This window comes from Podarcis pityusensis (genome assembly GCF_964106645.2).
Source record: "Podarcis pityusensis genome assembly, chromosome: 6".
NCBI classification, from domain to species: domain Eukaryota; kingdom Metazoa; phylum Chordata; class Lepidosauria; order Squamata; family Lacertidae; genus Podarcis; species Podarcis pityusensis.
In genome coordinates, this window is record NC_138030.1 from 10,151,619 (window position 1) to 10,171,330 (window position 19,712).

The window sequence follows — 19,712 nt, forward strand, 5'->3', positions numbered from 1 at the left end:
TCTTCGTGTACAGCATTGCAGAGACCACGTTTTACAATCCCTCATAGGCCGTTTGGTTTTACAAAGTGCTTATGGGAGGCAGGGATACGGTTTTACACCAGCTTAAAAAAACAAAAACCACAGACCCTGTTTTGGGGTTCAGCATCTGATATTGCAGTTTTCTCCAGGTCCATTATCGCAGCTGTGAGGTTTGGGTAAAGAGGAGCTTGGGTTGTGCTTGCCATGCTAACAGTAGACACACTGAAACTGAAGGACAGAACTAAATTGGGTCCATTGATTTCAGTGGGTCTGTTGTAAGTCGGACTTGGTTGCTTGCAATTCTTGGGTTTAGCAGCTTTATTTGCTGCCTCCTCCGCCTCCTTTAACTCTCTCTGCCATCAGACATCTTGTATGGAATCCCATACAAGCTCTCAGAGAGCCAAAACCGCTTCCCGCTCCACCCCACTTTTTCAGTATGACTTTTTTTTCAGCCTGAAGAAAATATTCCCCAAAGGCGGATCCATCCGAGGCTGCATGAAAGGATTGAAGGCTCTTGGAAAATACGTTGACTTAAAACGTATGAACACCACGGGAGTGAGTTACGGCTGTACCTCAGACCTCCTGGTGAGTAGGACGTGTTCGGCCTGTTTGCTGTGCCAGACCAAAAGAATTGCACCATTTTAAGTGGAGGTCCACACCTGCCTGAGATTCAAAATTGTTTTTACATACGTTTTTTTAATTGCTTATCATTTTGGGGGTGGGAAGCAACTCAGACATGAAAATAAATCAGACATTCGGCCGTGCTCAGCCCTATGTCCCTGGGAAGCTCACAAGCAGGGCTGGGAATGGAAGAGTGCTTCTGTCAGATACATTGGAAGGGACTTCCCCAGATGTATGTCTACTCAGGGGCAAGTCTCATTGCTGCATGGGTTCTATCGGTATTGCAATCACTCTGTCCCCTTTGCAGGTGGCTCGCTCGGTTAAACTTCACGGCCACGGCTTCTTGACAATGTCGCTGCAGGATGTGCCCTCTTTGCAAGATTTCTACACTGGTTTCAGCTTCCGCACCACCCAAAGCCGTGGCTTGATGTTCCACCATGCGACAGAGGTAAGCCCTTCCTCTTGGCTGATGTCCCACTATAGCACCCATCAACTCTCCTAAGTGGCTGATGGGCACGAATCGTTCCTAGCACTTCCTTCCTCCCACTGAGAACCAGTGTTAAGAGAACACTTAAGTCTTGTGGAAGATACACACCCTATTCTTTCCCTTTGTTAGATGCTCCACGATTTGTGTCTTCTTGGCACAACAGGTGACCTCTGAAAGCTTGACTGCCACCTGTATTCCCAAGGGAGGAACACTTTCTATTTCTTACTCAGTTCCCCATCTCAAAGCTCTGGCTGGATCTTCTTCAGGCTTTGTCTGTTGTGAGAAAAGTGTTACCGTATTTTTCGCTCCATAAAACACACTTTTTTTCTTCCTAAAAAGTAAGGGGAAATGTCTGTGCGTCTTATGGAGCGAATGTGTGGTCACTGGAGCTGAATTGCCCAGGGGCAAAAAGCAGATCATGCTTTTTTTTTCTTTTTCTTTTTTTGAAAGAGGGAAGTGGGTGTTGAAACAAAGCCACTGACCGTTTGCCAATCAGGGAGAGAGATAAGGGATGCTAGAGAGAAAGGAGGCTGCCTGGGAGGGGGGAGGTAAAGACAGCAAACTTGCAAAGGGGGGGGGGAGAAAGACTAAAGCAATAAGGGGAGAAATTAGAAGAAAAGGAGGAGCAAATAACTGCTCCAGCTAAGGAAAAGACACTACACTAAGGCAAACAAGAGGGAAGGGAGTGTTGAAAGGAAACAGCTGATCGGTGGGATCGGAAGAGAGATATGGAAGGGGGGAGGTAAAAGCCCATGGATCCTCAGGGTTTTTACATTGGGTCACCCCAAATTCACCATCAGATGACATAGCATGTCCATGGCTACAGCCTGCACCAAAAAAAAAAATCACACATTCGCTGTTTCCTGGGGCTGCAATGGTGCAAAAATGTGGTTACAAAGCACGGATCCACATGGATCCTCAGGATTTTTGCATTGGGTCACCCCAAATTCACCATCAGATCACATGTCTGTGGCCACAGCATGAACCACAATAATCATACACCCACTGTTTCATTCAGAATATATATTTTTTCTTGTTTTCCTCCTCTAAAAACTAGGTGCGTCTTATGGTCAGGTGCGTCTTATAGAGCGAAAAATACTGTAATTTCTGTGCCTTGTGTTCTGTATGCTCTGGAACGGAAAACACGTTGCTGCACCTGGAACCTCATTTTACCCTTGATATGGTGAAATTGCTCATGAGTTTGCTGAGGGTCTGTGACGCACACAAGTTATTCTCCTCTTTGTCTTTCTAGGAGGGTACCTGCCAGGTTTCCTTGCAGAATGGCAGAGTGGCTGTTAGCGTCCTCTCTACAGAGCTCACCACCAAGAACGCATATGCAGATGACACAAGCCACTATGTCGCTATCTACAGTGACTCCGCAGGGTATACCTTTCAGAGCCACCCTTTTCTACTGCATGTTGGTTCACGGCATCCTGCACCCCCTGGCACAAATGAATCATATCTCCTTAAAACAAAATGTGTTTCCATTCCAGAGTCCGGCTTTACGTTGACGATCAGCTTCAGGGAACCCAACCACGGTCTGATCGCCACAGGAGGCAGAAGCGGCAAGATGAGCTGGCCATCTTTCAGCTAGGAGGCATGCCTGAAGCCGGCGAAATCAGCAACCTCACAGGGTGCATTGGGAACGTCTTTGTCAGGAGGTGAGTCTTGTGTTCCTCTCATACCCAGAAAGAGTGGTTCCCCAGGAGGAGTGATTGGCAGTCATGGTGTGGGAAGTGGGGCTCCACCGCCTGCACTGACATCTTGCAATAAAGGGTTGGGCAGGAAGCACAGTGGCAAGGGTGGGGATGCATCTGCCCCCATGGCCATCAAGGGAGAAAATGTGGGTTTGCATTCTCTCGAGGCTTCTGGATAACCTGAACGAAACAGCAAACATGGGAAAGAGGCTAGGGTGAGAGAGGCATGGCCAGGAACTAATTAATCTGCCCTCATGAAAGCCCTGCGAAGATTGAAAAGAGCAGTCTGAGTGAAGAAACTGCCTGCAAAGAATGAATAATGTGGTCTCTTGGAAACAGTTAAAATTCTCTGATACCTAAGTGGGCTGGGGAGGATTACTTTGGGCAAAAGCAGTAGATTGAGACTGAGGCTAGGTAAAGGCAAAAGATTAAGCAACCAGAAGATATGACAATGCAAGTTCCCCACCACAGTTTGATTGGGTAATCGTAGGGAGCAAAGGTGACCACCATGAGCCAATCGGGACAGGGTATCCAAAGTCCACATTATATTTGGGCTGAAGTGCCAATGAGGTTCCGTTCAAAACCGAGGTGCAGGAAGCTGTTCTTAAGAGAGGAAACAGCTGTTTATTAGGTTACCAGTGGGACAGTTCCAGTTGGAAAGGGGGCTTTTGCCTCCCCAGGGCTAATGAATGACCAAATGCGGGCGCATGCTCTTGTTGGCAGCTGGCAAATAGATGAGGTGCCTAGCTATGCATCAGCGCACCTCTAGAACTCTTTCCCCTCTCAGACCCAGGTAGGTAGCCGTGTTGGTCTGATGCAGTCAAAATAAATAAATTTTAAAAATGTCCAGTAGCACCTTAGAGATCAACTTAGTTGGTCGCGGGTGGCGCTGTGGGTTAAACCACAGAGCCTAGGACTTGCCGATCAGAAGGTCGGCGGTTCGAATCCCCGTGATGGGGTGAGCTCCCATTGCTCAGTCCCTGCTCCTGCCAACCTAGCAGTTCGAAAGCACGTCAAAGTGCAAGTAGATAAATAGGTACTGCTCCAGCGGGAAGGTAAACGGCATTTCCGTGTGCTTCTCTGGTTCGCCAGAAGCAGCTTAGTCATGCTGGCCACATGACCCGGAAGCTGTACGCCAGCTCCCTCGGCCAATAAAGCGAGATGAGTGCCGCAACCCCAGAGTCGGTCACGACTGGACCTAATGGTCAGGGGTCCCTTTACCTTTACCTTTAAGGTGCTACTGGACAGCTAAAAAAAAAAATTATTTATTCCGCCTCAGACCCTGAGGGATAAGTGTGTCTGCTGTTAATGAGTATAGCAAGTTTATATCAAGCGTAAGCCAAAGTTTGCTTCCTCTGTGCACTTATCTAAGATTCCCCTGTTGCACACCAACCTGTGGAAGAATGCCAAAGGAGTCACGGAGTTCAGCCTCATTGCAGAACTTAATTAACTTCATTAATGGCAAATGCCTGCCCTCTTGTTCACTTTGCAGTGCCACTAGTAGCATCCAACCATAGCTGGCTAGTCCAAGGATTTGCCCAGCGTTGCTATCCAGGCATCTTAAAGTGCACCTCTGTGTTACACTACTGCTCTATAATCAATTTTTACTTCATTCATTCCATTTTGAAGTCACACATCTTGATGGCTTTGAATTTCAGCTGGAAGCTGAAATAAAGCATCACTTTCTTTGAAAGCAACAGTATTGATAGTTGTTTGGACTAAATAGCCATGGCAAGTTGGGTTTTCTTGTTGGTTACAATTCTTCAGATCAGGACTGATGCCACGGTTGTACTTGGGTGTTGCTGATTTCACCATTCATCTACATTGAAGGTTCCATACTTTAGCATGCACCTGCTTAGGAATTGCTGCACTTCATCATGTGGGAATTGGCAGCAGTGCAACACACACACACACACACACACACACACACACACACACGTGTCTCTGATGGGGTAAAACTCCTTGCTCCAAGACATGAGCCTTGTTCTCCCTCGTGTGGCCTAACTGTGCAAATACACAGATCCTGGATCCTCCACACAGTTTGTGTTGCTGTTGTCAAAAGTAAAATTAAATATAACATTTGGGGTTCAGGAAGAGTCTGGAATGAGAACGAAGATGCAGACCTAAGATGATGCCAGCCAAGAACAGAGCAGGCGCAGTCTGCAGTGTCCTTCTTGAAGATCAGCTGCAGGCGGATACAATATTGTGGGTTAATGAAATAAGTGGGATTTGGTTGTTGTCCATACATGACAAGGACAATTAATCAACGAGGATCCAAGAGTTGCTTTGCTTCCAGCATGGGCTAATATAGTCAAAAAGGCCTCTCTGCCAGCTTCTTGCCATCTGGCTGTGGTCCTAGCTGAACAGCTGCTGAGCTCCTTTCCCTTTCTGCAATAGGAAGTCAGACCCGCAGATGGTCGTGGACCTGCAGCAGAGCACCAAGAACGTCAACGTGACCATGAACTGCCCCAGGGATCGGCAGCCCCAGCAGATGAGGGCATCGGAGAAGAAGGGCAAGTGGAAACCGAAGGTGATGGAAATTTTTGCAGCTGCCTTTTCCGTTCCCTAAAAGAGTTTGGCTTTATCTACAGATGCAGTAGCCGTTAACTATAGGGACAGGGACAAGAGGTCCAGCCTGCAGCCTGTGCTTCATTTTGTTCTGAAATGGTCAGAAGCACCCAGGGAAATGTTCAGAGCAGCTCTTCCCCACTGCCTGTTAGGCCCGTTGCCCAAGCAATGACTCCTGTGTATGGATTTCCCTTATTTTGGTTTCACAAAAGTGCATCCGTTCCACCCACAGAAGAAGTCAATACGAGAATGTGTTGCTTGGGAAGATAGCTTCTTTCCATCTGCCCTTCCCTCTCTGGCAAGCATGCACTGCATTCACACATGAGAGCCCCTGGACAACCCTCAGTCAAGGTTTGGCTCAGGGTGAGGGATTCAAGAGAGCAGCACCAAACTTTGTGAAACACCTACAAGAATTTCAGAAACAGCTTACAGTATAAGCACACCCCAATGCATTCAAAAGTTCATGTGTGGGCATAATTGCACGTGCTACCTCTATCACTGGGACGCGGGTGGCGCTGTGGGTTAAACCACAGAGCCTAGGACTTGCCGATCAGAAGGTCGACGGTTCGAATCCCCGTGACGGGGTGAGCTCCCGTTGCTCGGTCCCTGCTCCTGCCAACCTAGCAGTTTGAAAGCACGTCAAAGTGCAAGTAGTTAAATAGGTACTGCTCTGGCAGGAAGGTAAACTGCGTTTCCGTGCACTGCTCTGGTTCGTCAGAAGCGGCTTAGTCATGCTGGCCACATGACCCGGAAGCTGTACACCGGCTCCCTCGGCCAATAAAGCGAGATGAGCACTGCAACCCCAGTCGGCCACGACTGGACCTAATGGTCAGGGGTCCCTTTACCTTTACCTTTACCTCTACCACTGCTTGCACACACACAAACATGCTTGCCTCAAACACCTTATGCCTTTATGCATCCTTTGGAATGCACTAAGTGAGCTATTTTTCTAGAAAAAGAGGTGCCAGAATTCGCCATGAACTCCTACCTTAGTGGCAATGGTGCTCACCTGAGAGGTGCCGGAACTGAGTTCCGGTGAGTTCCGGCTGGAAAAAAAGCCCTGCATTTAACTTTGTCTCCTCTGCAGTGCCACCCATTTGGGGGCAGGGGCAGTATTGTGAATCATAGCCATTCATGTCACCTGCTACTTGTAAGATTAGGATTAATTTTCTCCTTGAGTTTTGAAGCCAGGTGAGAGTCTTAAGGAGCAAGCCGCATGTCCTCTTGCTTTTCAGCCCATTGAAGCTAAGGTGGTTTTCTTTATGGAGAATGATTTCTGAATTATTTCCCCGCAGGTGCCAAGCAAGACAATGCTGAGAGATATGAGCTGCCATTTACCCAAACACCCCCAAGCCTTTAAGAATGCCTTCCAGTTTGGTGCGTCCCCAGGGAGCCGCTTGGAATTTGACGACATTCCAGCAACATTCCACCAAAGGTAAGGGGTGGGGGGAGGAAAGCAAGTAGTCTTTCTGTTCCCTTCCTATTTGAGAAGTGCTACCCTACTTTTAGGGACGCGGGTGGCACTGTGGGTTAAACCACAGAGCCTAGGACTTGCTGATCAGAAGGTCTGTGGTTCGAATCCCTGCGACGGGGTGAGCTCCCGTTGCTCAGTCCCTGCTCCTGCCAACCTAGCAGTTTGAAAGCACGTCAAAGTGCAAGTAGATAAATAGGAACCGCTCCGGCGGGAAGGTAAACGGCATTTCCGTGCACTGCTCTGGTTCGCCAGAAGCGGTTTAGTCATGCTGCCCACATGACCTGGAGGCTGTACGCCGGCTCCCTCGGCCAATAAAATGAGATAAGGGCCGCAACCCCAGAGTCGGTCACGACTGGACCTAATGGTCAGGGGTCCCTTTACCTTTTTACCCTACTTTCCAACATAAAAACAGAAAACTGAAACACCTGAGAAATGTGTCTGGCTTTACGGATCCTGTCATCACAGGGACTCTGGGTTAGGATCCCCTGACTCAAAATCACTTTTGTGTCGGGCTGCAGTGTGTTCTCTGAGAAACTAAAACATGAGAAAGCCTGTGTGTGTGTGTGTGTGTGTGTGTGTGTGTGTGTGTGTGTTTCTGGTTGTAAGTGATCTTACAACCTGAAAAGCTATTAACACTTTGCAAAGTCTGCAGCCAAGATGGCAAAAAATCCCCTTTTCTTGTTAAGAAATCATTGGAATGACCTGGAGCTTACTGAAGCCAGGTGTTCTTAACAGTTGCCTCCTTCTCCAGAGTGTCATAAAGATACCGTATGGATCCCCAGAGGACACTTCCTGAAATGGGAGTTGAGAAGGCGAGGCAGCAGCTGCGGGCAGAATGTGCTCATTAATGGCATCCAACCCTTCTCTTCCTGCAGGTTTCACTTCTCCATGGAGGTCAGACTGAACTCATCCAACGGCCTCCTCTTTTACATGGCCAATGAATCTCTGGGCTCCTTCTTCTCGCTCTTTGTCTCCAGTGGCCGCTTTGTGCTTTTGGCTGATATCAGTGGAAGGAAACTGAGAGTCAGGAGCAAAGAAAAGTACCATGATGGAAGGTGGCACACAGTAAGGAGAGGCAGACTGGGATGGAGACACTGCCTTGCCTGGGCCAGGGGCTGCCATTTTGAATGTGCTTTCCATGTATATGAAAGTACACCAAATTATCCTTCCTATCCCTATCCCACAGTTGCCTACTTTTTCATTGAACTAAGCATCAGTCAGATAATTCGGTAGGGATCATTTGACCACGAAGAACGTAAAACAAGGAGACATTATGTACTGCATGAGGGACGTGGGTGGCGCTGTGGTTTAAACCACTGCGCCGCTTGGACTTGCTGATCAGAAGGTCAGCAGTTCAAGGCCCTGTGACGGGGTGAGCTCCCATTGTTCGGTCCCAGCTCCTGCCAACCTAGCAGTTCGAAAGCACGCAGTGCAAGTAGATAACTAGGTGCCGCTCCGGTGGGAAGGTAAATGGCGTTTCCGTGCGCAACTCTAGCTTCGCCAGAAGTGGCTTAGTCATGCTGGCCACATGACCTGGAAAAACTGTCTGCAGAAGCGGACAAAAGCCGGCTCCCTCGGCCTGTAAAGCGAGATGAGCACTGCAACCCAGAGTCATTCGCAACTGTACTTAACTGAAGAGCTTTCTTTACCTTTACTTTTATGTATTGCATGTACGCATTGGGTAGACAGTCTGATGGATTCAGCACACCCCTCGGAGTGCATTTACTCCCTTCATGAACATTTGAATAAGGCTTTTAGAAACACGAAATGTAAAAGTTAGTGACTTAAGGGTGGCGTTCAATGCTAGTCCTACTCAGAGTAGACCCATTGAAATTAAAGAACACAGCCAATGAATTTCAGTGGGGAAACTCTGAGTAAAAGTTGGGATACGGCCCTTACTTGTTTAGATTGGTTTCATTCCAGAAAAACCGTCCCAATAGAACTTTGTGAATTTCCACAAATTGACATTTACACAAATATAATGAGTCAAAAATGCAGTGTCCTTTGTCTGAGGAAACAATGGCTGCCAATCTCCTGGTGAGAGCCACATCCTCTAATCCTGGCGGACTTGGCTGGGTGCTATGCTGTTAGCTTGAGAATGATGCTGTGCAACTGGGATTGCTGAGGAGTTTAGGGCCACTTTGCAAATGAGATTCTTTCCCTGGTGGAAATCTAAAAATACATGAATGGGGGGGGGGTGAACCCACATACTTAGGCTACAAGTATGCCAACAGCTGCATTCATAAGAGTGTCAGAACTGGCTGCAGCTGAGTGAATAGTGCCAACTGCCTGTGGAATGAGCCTTATCTGACTGTAGAATAGAAATCTCAAGAAGCCTTATTTGAGCCAGGTGAAAGAGTAGATGTAAAGCTGGAAGAGGAAATAAAGACAGCCAAAGGCCATCTCTGAAAAACTGTAGCAATAAAAGCTTAATTACAGGTAGGTAGCCATGTTGGTCTGCCGTAGTTGAAACAAAATAAAAAAATTCCTTCCAGTAGCACCTTAGAGACCAACAAAGTTTGTTCTTGGTATGAGCTTTTGTGGTATCTGAAGAAGTGTGCATGCACACGAAAGCTCATACCAATAACAAACTTTGTTGGTCTCTAAGGTGCTTGCTACTGGAAGGATTTTTTTTGTTGTTGTTTCAATAAAAGCTTGCTAGTAAATATAAATCACTGTAGCCCCAGTTGAATGAAGTGCTGAATGGACTCAGACCTTAGACAATCCATATTTATTTTTCCCTGTGCTTGGGACTTGCAGATGAACCTGGGGGAAACTCGTCGTTTCTTGGCCTCCATTTCCCCTCTGTAAAAAAGGGGATTACAGTAAAAGGTTTGTTGTAGGACTGCACATGCTTAGCGCAGATACCCAAAGTGACCTTGCCAAGATCATATCACGTTAAATCAAAGATGGCCTTTCAGATTTTGTCCCGATTCCAACTCACGTCAGCCCCAACCAGCATGGCCAATGGCCAGAGATGAAGGTTGGTTGCAGTCCATCTGCACTTGAGGGGCCACAGGTTTAACCCCCTCCCCCCTGGCATTAAACAAGCTCTTGAGTGTCATAGACTGGTAAAAGTGCCAAGAACCAAGCAGCTCTGATGTGCGCCTCTTGCATTTGTCAGGTCTTCTACAGCAGAGACAGAAGCAGAGTCCAGCTCATCATCAATGGATTGAGAGCCCAGGAGAAGTCCCTGCCTGTTGCTGGAGACTTCTGGATCCCTGGTCCTTTTTACGTTGGAGGGGCCCCTGTGGAGAAAGCGAAAGCGCATATACCAGTAAGGATCCCAGGAAGCCGACTCATAGAACGTCAAACTGTTTGCCCATTTATTGTCTCTCCTGGAAACGGCTCTCCAGCATCTTGTGGACAGATTGTCTACATGCAAAGCACATACCGTGCCTCTGACCTTGATCCTTTCCCCATTCAACACCTGGAGGATTTGTAGAAAGTACAGTGGTACCTCAAGTTACAAACGCCTCAGGTTACAAACACTTCAGGTTACAAACTCCACTAACCTGGAAGAGTTACCTCGAGTTGAGAACTTTGCCGCATGATGAGAACGGAAATTCTGTGCCGGTGGCACAGCAGCAGCAAGAGGCCCCATTAGCGAAAGCACGCCTCTAGTTAAGAACAGTTTCAGGTTAAGAACGGACCTCCGGAACGAATTAAGTTCATAACTAGAGGTACCACTGTATTTGTAGATAGTATTATGCGTGGTACATACCACTGAGGATGGGTCTGGAGGATATATTCTGAAAACACCCTCTCCGAGGGCACATTTTACAAAACAAATTCCCTGGGATGTTAGGAGAGAGAGGCATCACGTACACTGGTCCCCTCTGAAAGTGCCGCAAGGCAGCCTTGGTGCCACTGGTCAGGAGGGACACCTTTGTTTCTGCCACCACTCTATAGATCAGCACCTTTCAGAAAACGAGGGCTGCGTGTCTGGGGGCCCTTGTGAGGACCCAGGGAGCAGTTTGTCCCCTGCCCACACCCTGCCTAAGAGCCAGCTGACACTATAGGCAAACTGAAAAATCCTATACAGGTGATAGAGCAGTGGGCCAAGGCATGTACCACCCATAATACAGGCCATAAGGTGGTATGCTCAGTCCTCACAGTCCTTCCTGCTAAAGCAGGAGGGTAGCAAGATTGTGAGAATTCAGACTATTCCCTGAATCACAAATATGGGTGTAAGTGTAAGTGGGAGGACACATGCCTACTGTCCCTCCCCCCCTACTTCTAGTTTGTTGTGTCTGCAAACTGGTCCTTTGGTGCCACCGGTAAACATGCAGAGGAGTTCCAGGGTTACATCTTGCACCAGTGACTAAAAGCCATCAGCATCTATAAGAGGGGTCTTTTTCTGCCCAAGGGCTGAATCTCCTGCTAGCAAACCTTCTAGGGGCTGCATGCCCTTTAAAGGCAATGCCAGAAGCAAAAGTGGGCAAAGAAGTGGATGTGGCTTTGTACTTTTGTACAGGTGGCATCCTTCCACCCACAAAAGGCAGAACTTCCTACATAAACACACACACACACACACACACACACACACACACACCTTTCCATCCTCTGTCCAGTAAACCAAGAAGCATTATCACAATTCTGAGACACAATCCAGGCAGGAGAAAACACCCAAGGATGGCCTAGGGCGAGGCCAGTGAGGAGGTGTGGCCTAGGAAGAGTCCCAAGGGCCAGATATAACAGTCTGGAGGGCCACATTCAGCCCCCAGGTCTGAGGCTCCCCATCTTCTCCAAAACAAAAATATATACAGTGGTACCTCGGTGTAATGGGTTTAGGGGTTGCTCGTGCGTAAGTTGCCGCCACTCCTGGCAAGGTTACCTGGTTAAACCCTTTCTGACTGAACAGCCTCCAGCATCGTGACTGTCTCAGTCGCTGGCAGAATCTGTCAGTGGGCGTTTCTTGAACTTCTTCCAGCACAAAAGTTCTTTGACGCCAAGTCTCCTCCTACTCTCCCTGCGTGGAAGTCTTCTGCGCAGGGAGGGTGTGGGCAGCGGAGTACCCGTACTCTCTCCGCTGGTCTCCGGTGAGGAGTCTTGGAACCTCCTCTCTGATTCCCCCATCTGCCCCCCTTCTCTACTGGTGTTACGCTGATTTCCTTCCCCAGCGGACGGGCTGCCTCTCTCCCTACTGGGACCCTCTCCGCCATCCCTCTGGAGCCTTCCCTCTGCCTCTAGCTCCGATGGCAGTTCCCTGACACTCGGGTTACATACGCTTCAGGTTACAGACTCCGCTAACCCAGAAATAGTGCTTCAGGTTAAGAACTTTGCTTCAGGATGAGAACAGAAATCGTGATGACAAAGTTAAAGCGCATAAGGCCTTTAAGAATCATATTGTCAGGAAAGCATTGTTTAATGTTTGGGTGAGATATAAGGATTTGTTGGAAAGTAAAACACCAAGGTGGCTGTCACCAATGGAGGCAAAGGCATTGAAAAAAACTAATATGGAGATAAACTGGCCAAAATATTGTGAAATTTTAGAACAAGTTGGTGATAAACTAAAATTGCAGAGCTTCGACAAATTAAAAACTAAAGTTCGAGATTGGCTGCATTATTATCAAATAAGGGAGGTTTTTAATTTAGACAAAAAGATTGGTTTCCAGGAGGAAAAATCTAAACTGGAAACGGAATTGTTAGAGCCTAAAACTAAAAATCTGTCAAGAATGTATAATTTGCTGTTGAAATGGAATACACAGGATGAAATAGTCAAATCTGCTATGATTAAATGGGCGCAAGATGTTGGGCATAACATTATGTTTGCTGACTGGGAACGGTTATGGACCACAGGTATGAAATTTACGGCCTGTAACGCCTTAAGAGAAAATATAATGAAAATGATTTACAGGTGGTACTTAACCCCAGTCAAGCTAGCAAAAATTTATCATCTGCCTGATAATAAATGTTGGAAATGTAAAGAAAATGAAGGTACTTTCTTCCACCTTTGGTGGACGTGCCCAAAGATCAAGGCCTTCTGGGAAATGATATATAATGAATTAAAAAAGGTATTGAAATATACTTTCTTGAAGAAACCAGAGGCCTTCCTCTTGGGCATGGTCGGTCAATTGGTGCGAAGGGAAGACAGGAATTTTTTTATGTATGCAACAGCAGCAGCAAGAATACTCATTGGGAAATACTGGAAGACACAAGAATTGCCTACCCGAGAAGAATGGCAGAGAAAAGTGATAGACTATATGGAACTGGCTGAGATGACCGGCAGAATTCGAGATCAAGAAGAAGGGTCGATGGAAGAAGATTGGAAAAAATTTAAAACATATCTTCAGAAATACTGTAATATAAAAGAATGTTAGAAAAGGTTGGAGAAGAATATTAGACCGTATTGGCAGACAGAGTATAATGGAATAAGTAAATATGAAGTGTAAAATAAAAGATAGAGGAGAATTAAATATTTTTGAATGTTAAAATAAGCAAATGAAAAGAAGGTTAGAAGGATTTGCTGGAGATACGATTTGAATTAGAATACAAAGCAGAGAAGTGAGAGGAAGTCACGGAAATAAGTAAATGGGAAAACGGTTTTAATGGTTTAAGTTGAATTTTTCTGTTGTTATTTTTTACTGTGATTTTCTGTCTTGTGTATTTTTCTTTGTATTGTGTGTTTTTCTTGTAGGATGCATGTGATTTGTTTTTCTTTTTTTTATTTTTTATTTTTCTGTAATCTTAAAATTTGAATAAATATTTTTTTTTAAAAAAAAAGAGAACAGAAATCGTGCTCCAGTGGCACGCAGCAGCAGGAGGCCCCATTAGCTAAAGTGGTGCTTCAGGTTAAGAACAGTTTCAGGTTAAGTACGGACCTCCAGAACGAATTAAGTACTTAACCCGAGGTACCACTGTATATACAGTCTTGTTGGGAATACAAAGTCGCTGAGCACTAAGAATGAAAGCCTGCCTTTTGGGCGGCCATTGCCCGGTATGCTAAGTATTCATGTGTTTAGATGCTGGCATTTACTTCAAAAGATCTTTTTCCTTCTTCAGGATGCTTCCGCTACCAGCTTTAAGGGGTGCATCCGGCACTTGAAACTAGACAGGAAGCCTCTGGTCTCACCATCCCGCCTCTTTGGTGTGACCCCTTGTTACGAGGGTCCTTTGGAAAGTGGCACCTTTTTCTCTGCTGATGGAGGATACGTGGCTCTAGGTACTGTATGGATCATCTTTCTTGAGCTTTCTGTACCCTGCTGTACTCCCCACATGTTCCTCCTAGTTTCACCAGTACATCCTCTTCTTTCCTAAGGCATAAAGGCCCATGAGTTCTCTGTTGCTCTGACAGCTCTCTCGTTTCATCCCCCAGACAGGTCCGTAGCTATTGGGCAGGACTTTGAGTTGATGCTGGAAATTCGCCCCCGGAGTGTGTCTGGCTTGGTATTTCACATTGGCACAAGACAAATGAACTACCTCAGGCTGTATACAGACAAGGAAAAGGTAACGTGATCAGACAGCAAGATGTCTGCAAGCACTTCGTATACACTGGAAGTAATAACTTGTATGGTCTCTAAAGGGAGCCAGAAGAGAAAATTTAAAAATCACACCTGCTTGGCTGATCCTTTTATACACACAAAGTACAAAAATGTACTGTTAGCCAGAAAGCAAAAAGTAAATGTCTTATTGGCCTGGAGTTGGGGTTAGGGCAGACAGACATTGGAGATTTGGTAAAGATAAAGCAACAGGAACTATAAACCTTGAGGAGAAATTGAGACTGCTGGATCAGCCATAGCCTTTTGCAAACAAACATTAAGCTTTCCTATGTCTCACAGCTAGGAACCTTGAAAAGCAAAAGTTGAAATTCTCAGGAAGCTGAAGACCTGCTTCGTGAAATCAGAAAGGCAGGGGTACATAGCTTAATATGCACCTGTTGTTCCATGTGCAGAACTGGAAAAAAACGCAGCCGCAACAGCCCGTAATCCTGGTTCTAGGAGCCCAAGTTGTTTGTTTCACAGGCTGTTTTGCATCTCTCTATTTTGCATGGGAAAAGCTCTTGCTTATCACAAACATGTGTATTGCTACAAATGTTATCAAGAGGGAAGCTGGCTGTACATGCAGAATTCCGTGAGTTAAATTTGGGGCTGTTGTTTTGCAAACTCATGAATTTGCTTCAGTTCCGTCCCACTAAATGCATTTGCCACCTATAAGGACATGACAACATCACGAGTGGAACTGTGCAGTTCATTGATCTGATCCAGTAGATTTCAAGGAATCAGCAGCTCATACATCCCTATATTCTGGGCTGCACACTTGGGCAGGCATTCAAGGCACCTATATAGCCTGGTACTCGCCCTCAGCTGTGCTTCCAGGAGCAGATCAGCAATGACAAAAAACTCCCTGCTTTTCAAGATTATCACTTGCCAGTCTTCTCACTGGGGAATCTGTGTTCCCAGAAAGAAAGTCACCACTTCAGCTGAACCACGTTTGAAGTATGTTCAGGACTGTCTCCCCCTTCCCATCCTGATGGAAATTCTCTTAATCTTCTCTTTCTGGATTAGGTCACTGTGATTGCAAACACTGGTGCTGGGGAATTTGCCACCTCGGTGACCCAACCTTCACTCTGCGATGGGCAGTGGCATACGCTAGCAGGTGTGTGATCTTTTCCTGCTGTGCTCTTTTTTTGCGGGGGGGGGGGGTTAATTGCTTTGAGAACATCACAGCCCAAGCAGCATTCCTCAAAATCCAAGCCGTTCTCTCTCTGTTGTTCTGCTTGAGAGCCAGTGTGGTGTAGTGGTTAAGAGCGGTAGTCTCGTAATCTGGGGAACCGGGTTCGCGTCTCCGCTCCTCCACATGCAGCTGCTGGGTGACCTTGGGCTAGTCACACGTCTTTGAAGTCTCTCAGCCCCACTCACCTCACAGAGTGTTTGTTGTGGGGGAGGAAGGGAAAGGAGAATGTTAGCCGCTTTGAGACTCCTTAAAGGGAGTGAAAGGCGGGATATCAAATCTTCTTCTTCTCAAACCAAAGTCAGTATTCTGTATGTCACCAAACATTTCCTAGGAATTTGCCTTAACACAGACCCAGATTATTGGTCCAGCAAACTCAGTATTGTCTGCATGGACTGACAGTGGCTCTGCAGGGTTTCAGGCAGGAATATTTCCCGGCTCTGCCTGGAGACACCAGAGATTAAAAGTGGGCTCATCTGCATGCAAAGGATGTGCTTTATCACTGAGTCAAATCCCTTCATAAAATAGGTGTGGATGTTGACTGGTCAAAGTGTGTGTATGAAAGAGAGCTAGAGAGAAGGATGGAAATATCCATGCATGTGCCTCCAACACAACCCATTTCCTTCTTTGATGCTGATTAAGACTTCATGTGGATCATTAGCACTGGCTCCATCTAGGCAGAATGCAGAGTACAGCGGTACCTCAGTTTACAAACCGGTACCTCTGTTTACGAACCGGTACCTCGGTTTACGAACTCAATCCGTTCAAGTCCGTTCTTAAACCGAAACCGTTCTTAAACCGAGGTGCGTTTCCCCTAATGAGGTCTCCCGCCGCCAGTGCCCTTCCACCGTTTGGATTCCGTTCTTAGACCAAGTTAAAGTTTGCAAACCAGGACACTACTTCTGGTTTTGTGGAGTTTGTAAACCGAATCGTTCATAAACAGGGCTGTTCTTAAACCCAGCTGCTTGCGCAATTGTTACATGCCCATATGCTAGTCCAAATTGACACGCCTCGTTCATTTTAAGTTGTGCTAGACACTGAACCAACCCACCCTTGTGTGGGAGCAAGGGCTTCATGCATTGTGAGGGAGGTGAGGTTTCTCAGCATGTCTAGCTCTGACTTAGTTCCATCCCTCTCTTTGCAAGTAATCAAAAGCAGCAACGTGATTCAGTTAGATGTGGACACAGAGGGAAATTACACCGTGGGACCCAACCAAGCCCATGCTGCAGCCATCAAAGAAAACTTCTACCTCGGTGGAATGCCAGGTGAGTAGCTCAAGCACGGATATTTGGGAGGATCCTGCTTACAAACCATTGCAGTTAATTTACTTAATGCCCCCATAGCTCAGCTTGTTCTTCTTGCATTTATGTCCCAGGCTTGAGGTGGTCCATCTCTAGCCTCGCACAATGAATTTCAAAGTATTCCCAGGGAATCGCCACATTTGTTTGCCTGCTGAAGAACATTATGCACCTGTCACAGAATCTCTTTGCATTTTGGAGTGTTCCAATGTTCAGTAGCCATGCTTGCATTCCAAAAGGTGCTCAGTTTATGCAGTACCAAATTTAAACAAGCTCTTTCTGTGTCATAGGGAAAATCTGTGCCACAAATTCTTCTTATATGTGGCACTAGCAAAATCCATCTGTTCTGCTGTGCTGTGTATGTGCTTCCTATATTTTTTTGTTTTGTACTTAATGGAGTGCACTTCCTTGTCTATTAGACAAGTTAACCAATGGGCCTTAGTCACAATTAGCTTAAAGTGAAACTGAAGCCTAATGACCTTCGGACTGCCTACAGTTGTGGTAAAAAATTATTTTGCTCTTCTACAGAACTTGAAGACACTGGCCTCCCTTTGGCACCTGTGGCTCATCTTCCCTCCTACATTGGCTGCATGAAGAACTTGGTGATCAACCGGAACCAAATTAACCTAAGAGAAGCTGGGACTGTACAGGGAGCGGTAGGGCTCACAGAGTGCCCACTTATGTAAAAACTATTTGTACGTGTTAAGTCAGTACTGCAGAAAGCCACACGACCCTTCAGGAAGCCAGCAGTCCCTCAAGCTTGGGCACACACAGCATTCCTTGCCACCTGGGGATACAGACTATGTTCAGCACCAACAGCAGGTGTGTTGAGAGGGCAAGGAGGGCTCATCCGTTTTTATTTGTAATTGATGCTTTCCTGCCTTTACACATTGTCCACAGTAATGTTTTTGAAGAGGGCAAGGGCATATGGTATATTTATAATAGTACTGTTGAAGCATAAGGTGTTCCCTCTCTCCTCCCCACACCTGGTAAGATTCTAATCAGGATGAATCTGTCAATGTAGTTTGTGAACAACTGCTTCAGCCAGCTGAAAGGCTCAAGGGACAGGAACAAAATTATTTAAGCACGTCTAAATATGAAAACTTTATTGCTGCCATCATCCAAATTGTATTTCATCATTTCCAAGCAGCTGGCGGCATGAGAACCATTTGGTTGGGGGTCAGTATTTATTTACTGAAATAATGAAAAACTGTGCAAGATGCAAGTCTTGGAGCTTCAAAGCCATTTTGCATTGTGCTTGTCTAGTCTCTACCAACCAGGCACTCGTTGTTTCAGAAAAACAGTATTTCATGTTTTTGGTGCTAAGTTAATGAGTAGAATTAAATCCATTGATTACGACTTGGGCAGATAACCTTTAATGTATAAGGAAAGGATGAGTCAACTACCGTATTTTTTGCTCCTTAAGACACACCTGACCATAAGACTCACCTTGTTTTTAGAGAAGGAGAACAAGAAAAAAAAATATTCTGAACAAAACAGTGGATGTATTTTTGTGGTTCATGCTGTGGCCACAGACATGCTATGTGATCTGATGGTGAATTTGGGGTGACCCAATGCAAAAATCCTGAGGATCCATGGGCTTTACCTCCCCCATCCCAGGCAGCCTCCTTTATTGCTAGAGTCCCTTGTCTCCCTCCTGATCGCTTGCCGACCAGCTGCTCAGCGGCTTCATTTCAACACTCTCTTCCGTCTTTCTGGGGGGGAAAAGCACAATCTGCTTTTCACCCCTGGGCAATTCAGCTCCAGGGACCATGAATTCACTCCATAAGCCGCACAGACATTTCCCCTTACTTTTTAGGAGGAAAAAAGTGCATCTTATGGGGCGAAAAATACGGTAAATGTGCCCATGTTGCTTCTCCAACCATGTTATATACCATCTTGTCAGGTTGACTGTGCAAGCAATACAGCCCTATTTCCACGTGAGGTAGGAAGTTTAATATGTCCCTAGTAAATTGTCTACTTATTAATTGCCCTGGGGCAAGAAGGCAGCAGAGGACTAAGCTGCCAGCTGACTCTTGTACCACTGTGCTCAAAATTCAGTTCTTGCATGGGTTTAAGTCAGTTATTCTTTACTCAAGAGTAGACCCATTGAAATTAAGAAGCCCATGTCCATTAACATCAACAGGTTTACTCTTGAATAGGACTGGTATTGAATACCACCCAGTGTTTCCCAACTCCCCTGGCGCATTAACTTCACAATAACACCCTCCCCCTGCCCCCAAAAAAGTATATGGTGCACTTAGAGATTGCCTTATCTATATTTGTGTGTATATACATTGTTCATCACATGGGTCAAGATACTGCTTTGAAAAGGACTTTATAACTTATCAGTATATTGGCTATTTTAATGCTGGGGTACATATTGTAAAATGGGTTTTAACAATTATTGGTTTCACTTTCAACCACTGTAAGTATCTGTTTTTAAGCTGTACTTTTAAGGGATAATCTCTGTAAATCACTGGTACATACTTTTAATTCAAATAAAATTTTATGATCTATAATTCATACAAACGATATGGAGTAGTGCTGAATTTGTTAAGATACTCTGCCTGGGCCTCGATAGCTGCCAATAAACCCACAATCACTTTATATAAACTCTTCTTTACAACCGTTTCAAGCGCTATAGGGACCTCAGACATTCCTGCAGGTTTTTGTTTTGTAAAGTGAAGTTTAGAGGTCTAAATGCCTGCCAAATGCACAGTTCTCTTTATAGTTCAGGTATGGCACTTCCCAAAAGCTCTCCACCACCAAAATTCCTGTCACTATTTTTATGTATCTCACAAAAACAGGCATAGCTGTCAAATGCAGTTACATTTGGGTAAGTCAGGATGCTAGGCAAAGGGAGGTTTCCCAGC

General features: G+C 45.9%; 1 protein-coding gene across 4 annotated transcripts in view; it reads left to right on the forward strand.

The window, feature by feature from the left end:
* Positions 1-19,369, forward strand: part of LAMA5 (laminin subunit alpha 5) — a 230,839-nt gene extending 211,470 nt beyond the window's left edge. For all 4 annotated transcript variants that reach the window (XM_081010969.1, XM_081010970.1, XM_081010967.1 and 1 more), the window contains 13 exons: positions 471-603; positions 947-1,087; positions 2,379-2,509; positions 2,620-2,787; positions 5,221-5,353; positions 6,687-6,826; positions 7,741-7,930; positions 9,990-10,142; positions 13,871-14,030; positions 14,184-14,314; positions 15,373-15,463; positions 16,684-16,803; positions 17,365-19,369. In XM_081010969.1, the coding sequence (XP_080867095.1) occupies positions 471-603; positions 947-1,087; positions 2,379-2,509; positions 2,620-2,787; positions 5,221-5,353; positions 6,687-6,826; positions 7,741-7,930; positions 9,990-10,142; positions 13,871-14,030; positions 14,184-14,314; positions 15,373-15,463; positions 16,684-16,803; positions 17,365-17,522 (1,849 nt within the window). In that variant the 3' untranslated portion in view covers positions 17,523-19,369. The remainder of the gene's footprint in view (positions 1-470; positions 604-946; positions 1,088-2,378; positions 2,510-2,619; positions 2,788-5,220; positions 5,354-6,686; positions 6,827-7,740; positions 7,931-9,989; positions 10,143-13,870; positions 14,031-14,183; positions 14,315-15,372; positions 15,464-16,683; positions 16,804-17,364) is intronic.
* The last annotated feature ends 343 nt before the right edge of the window (positions 19,370-19,712 follow it).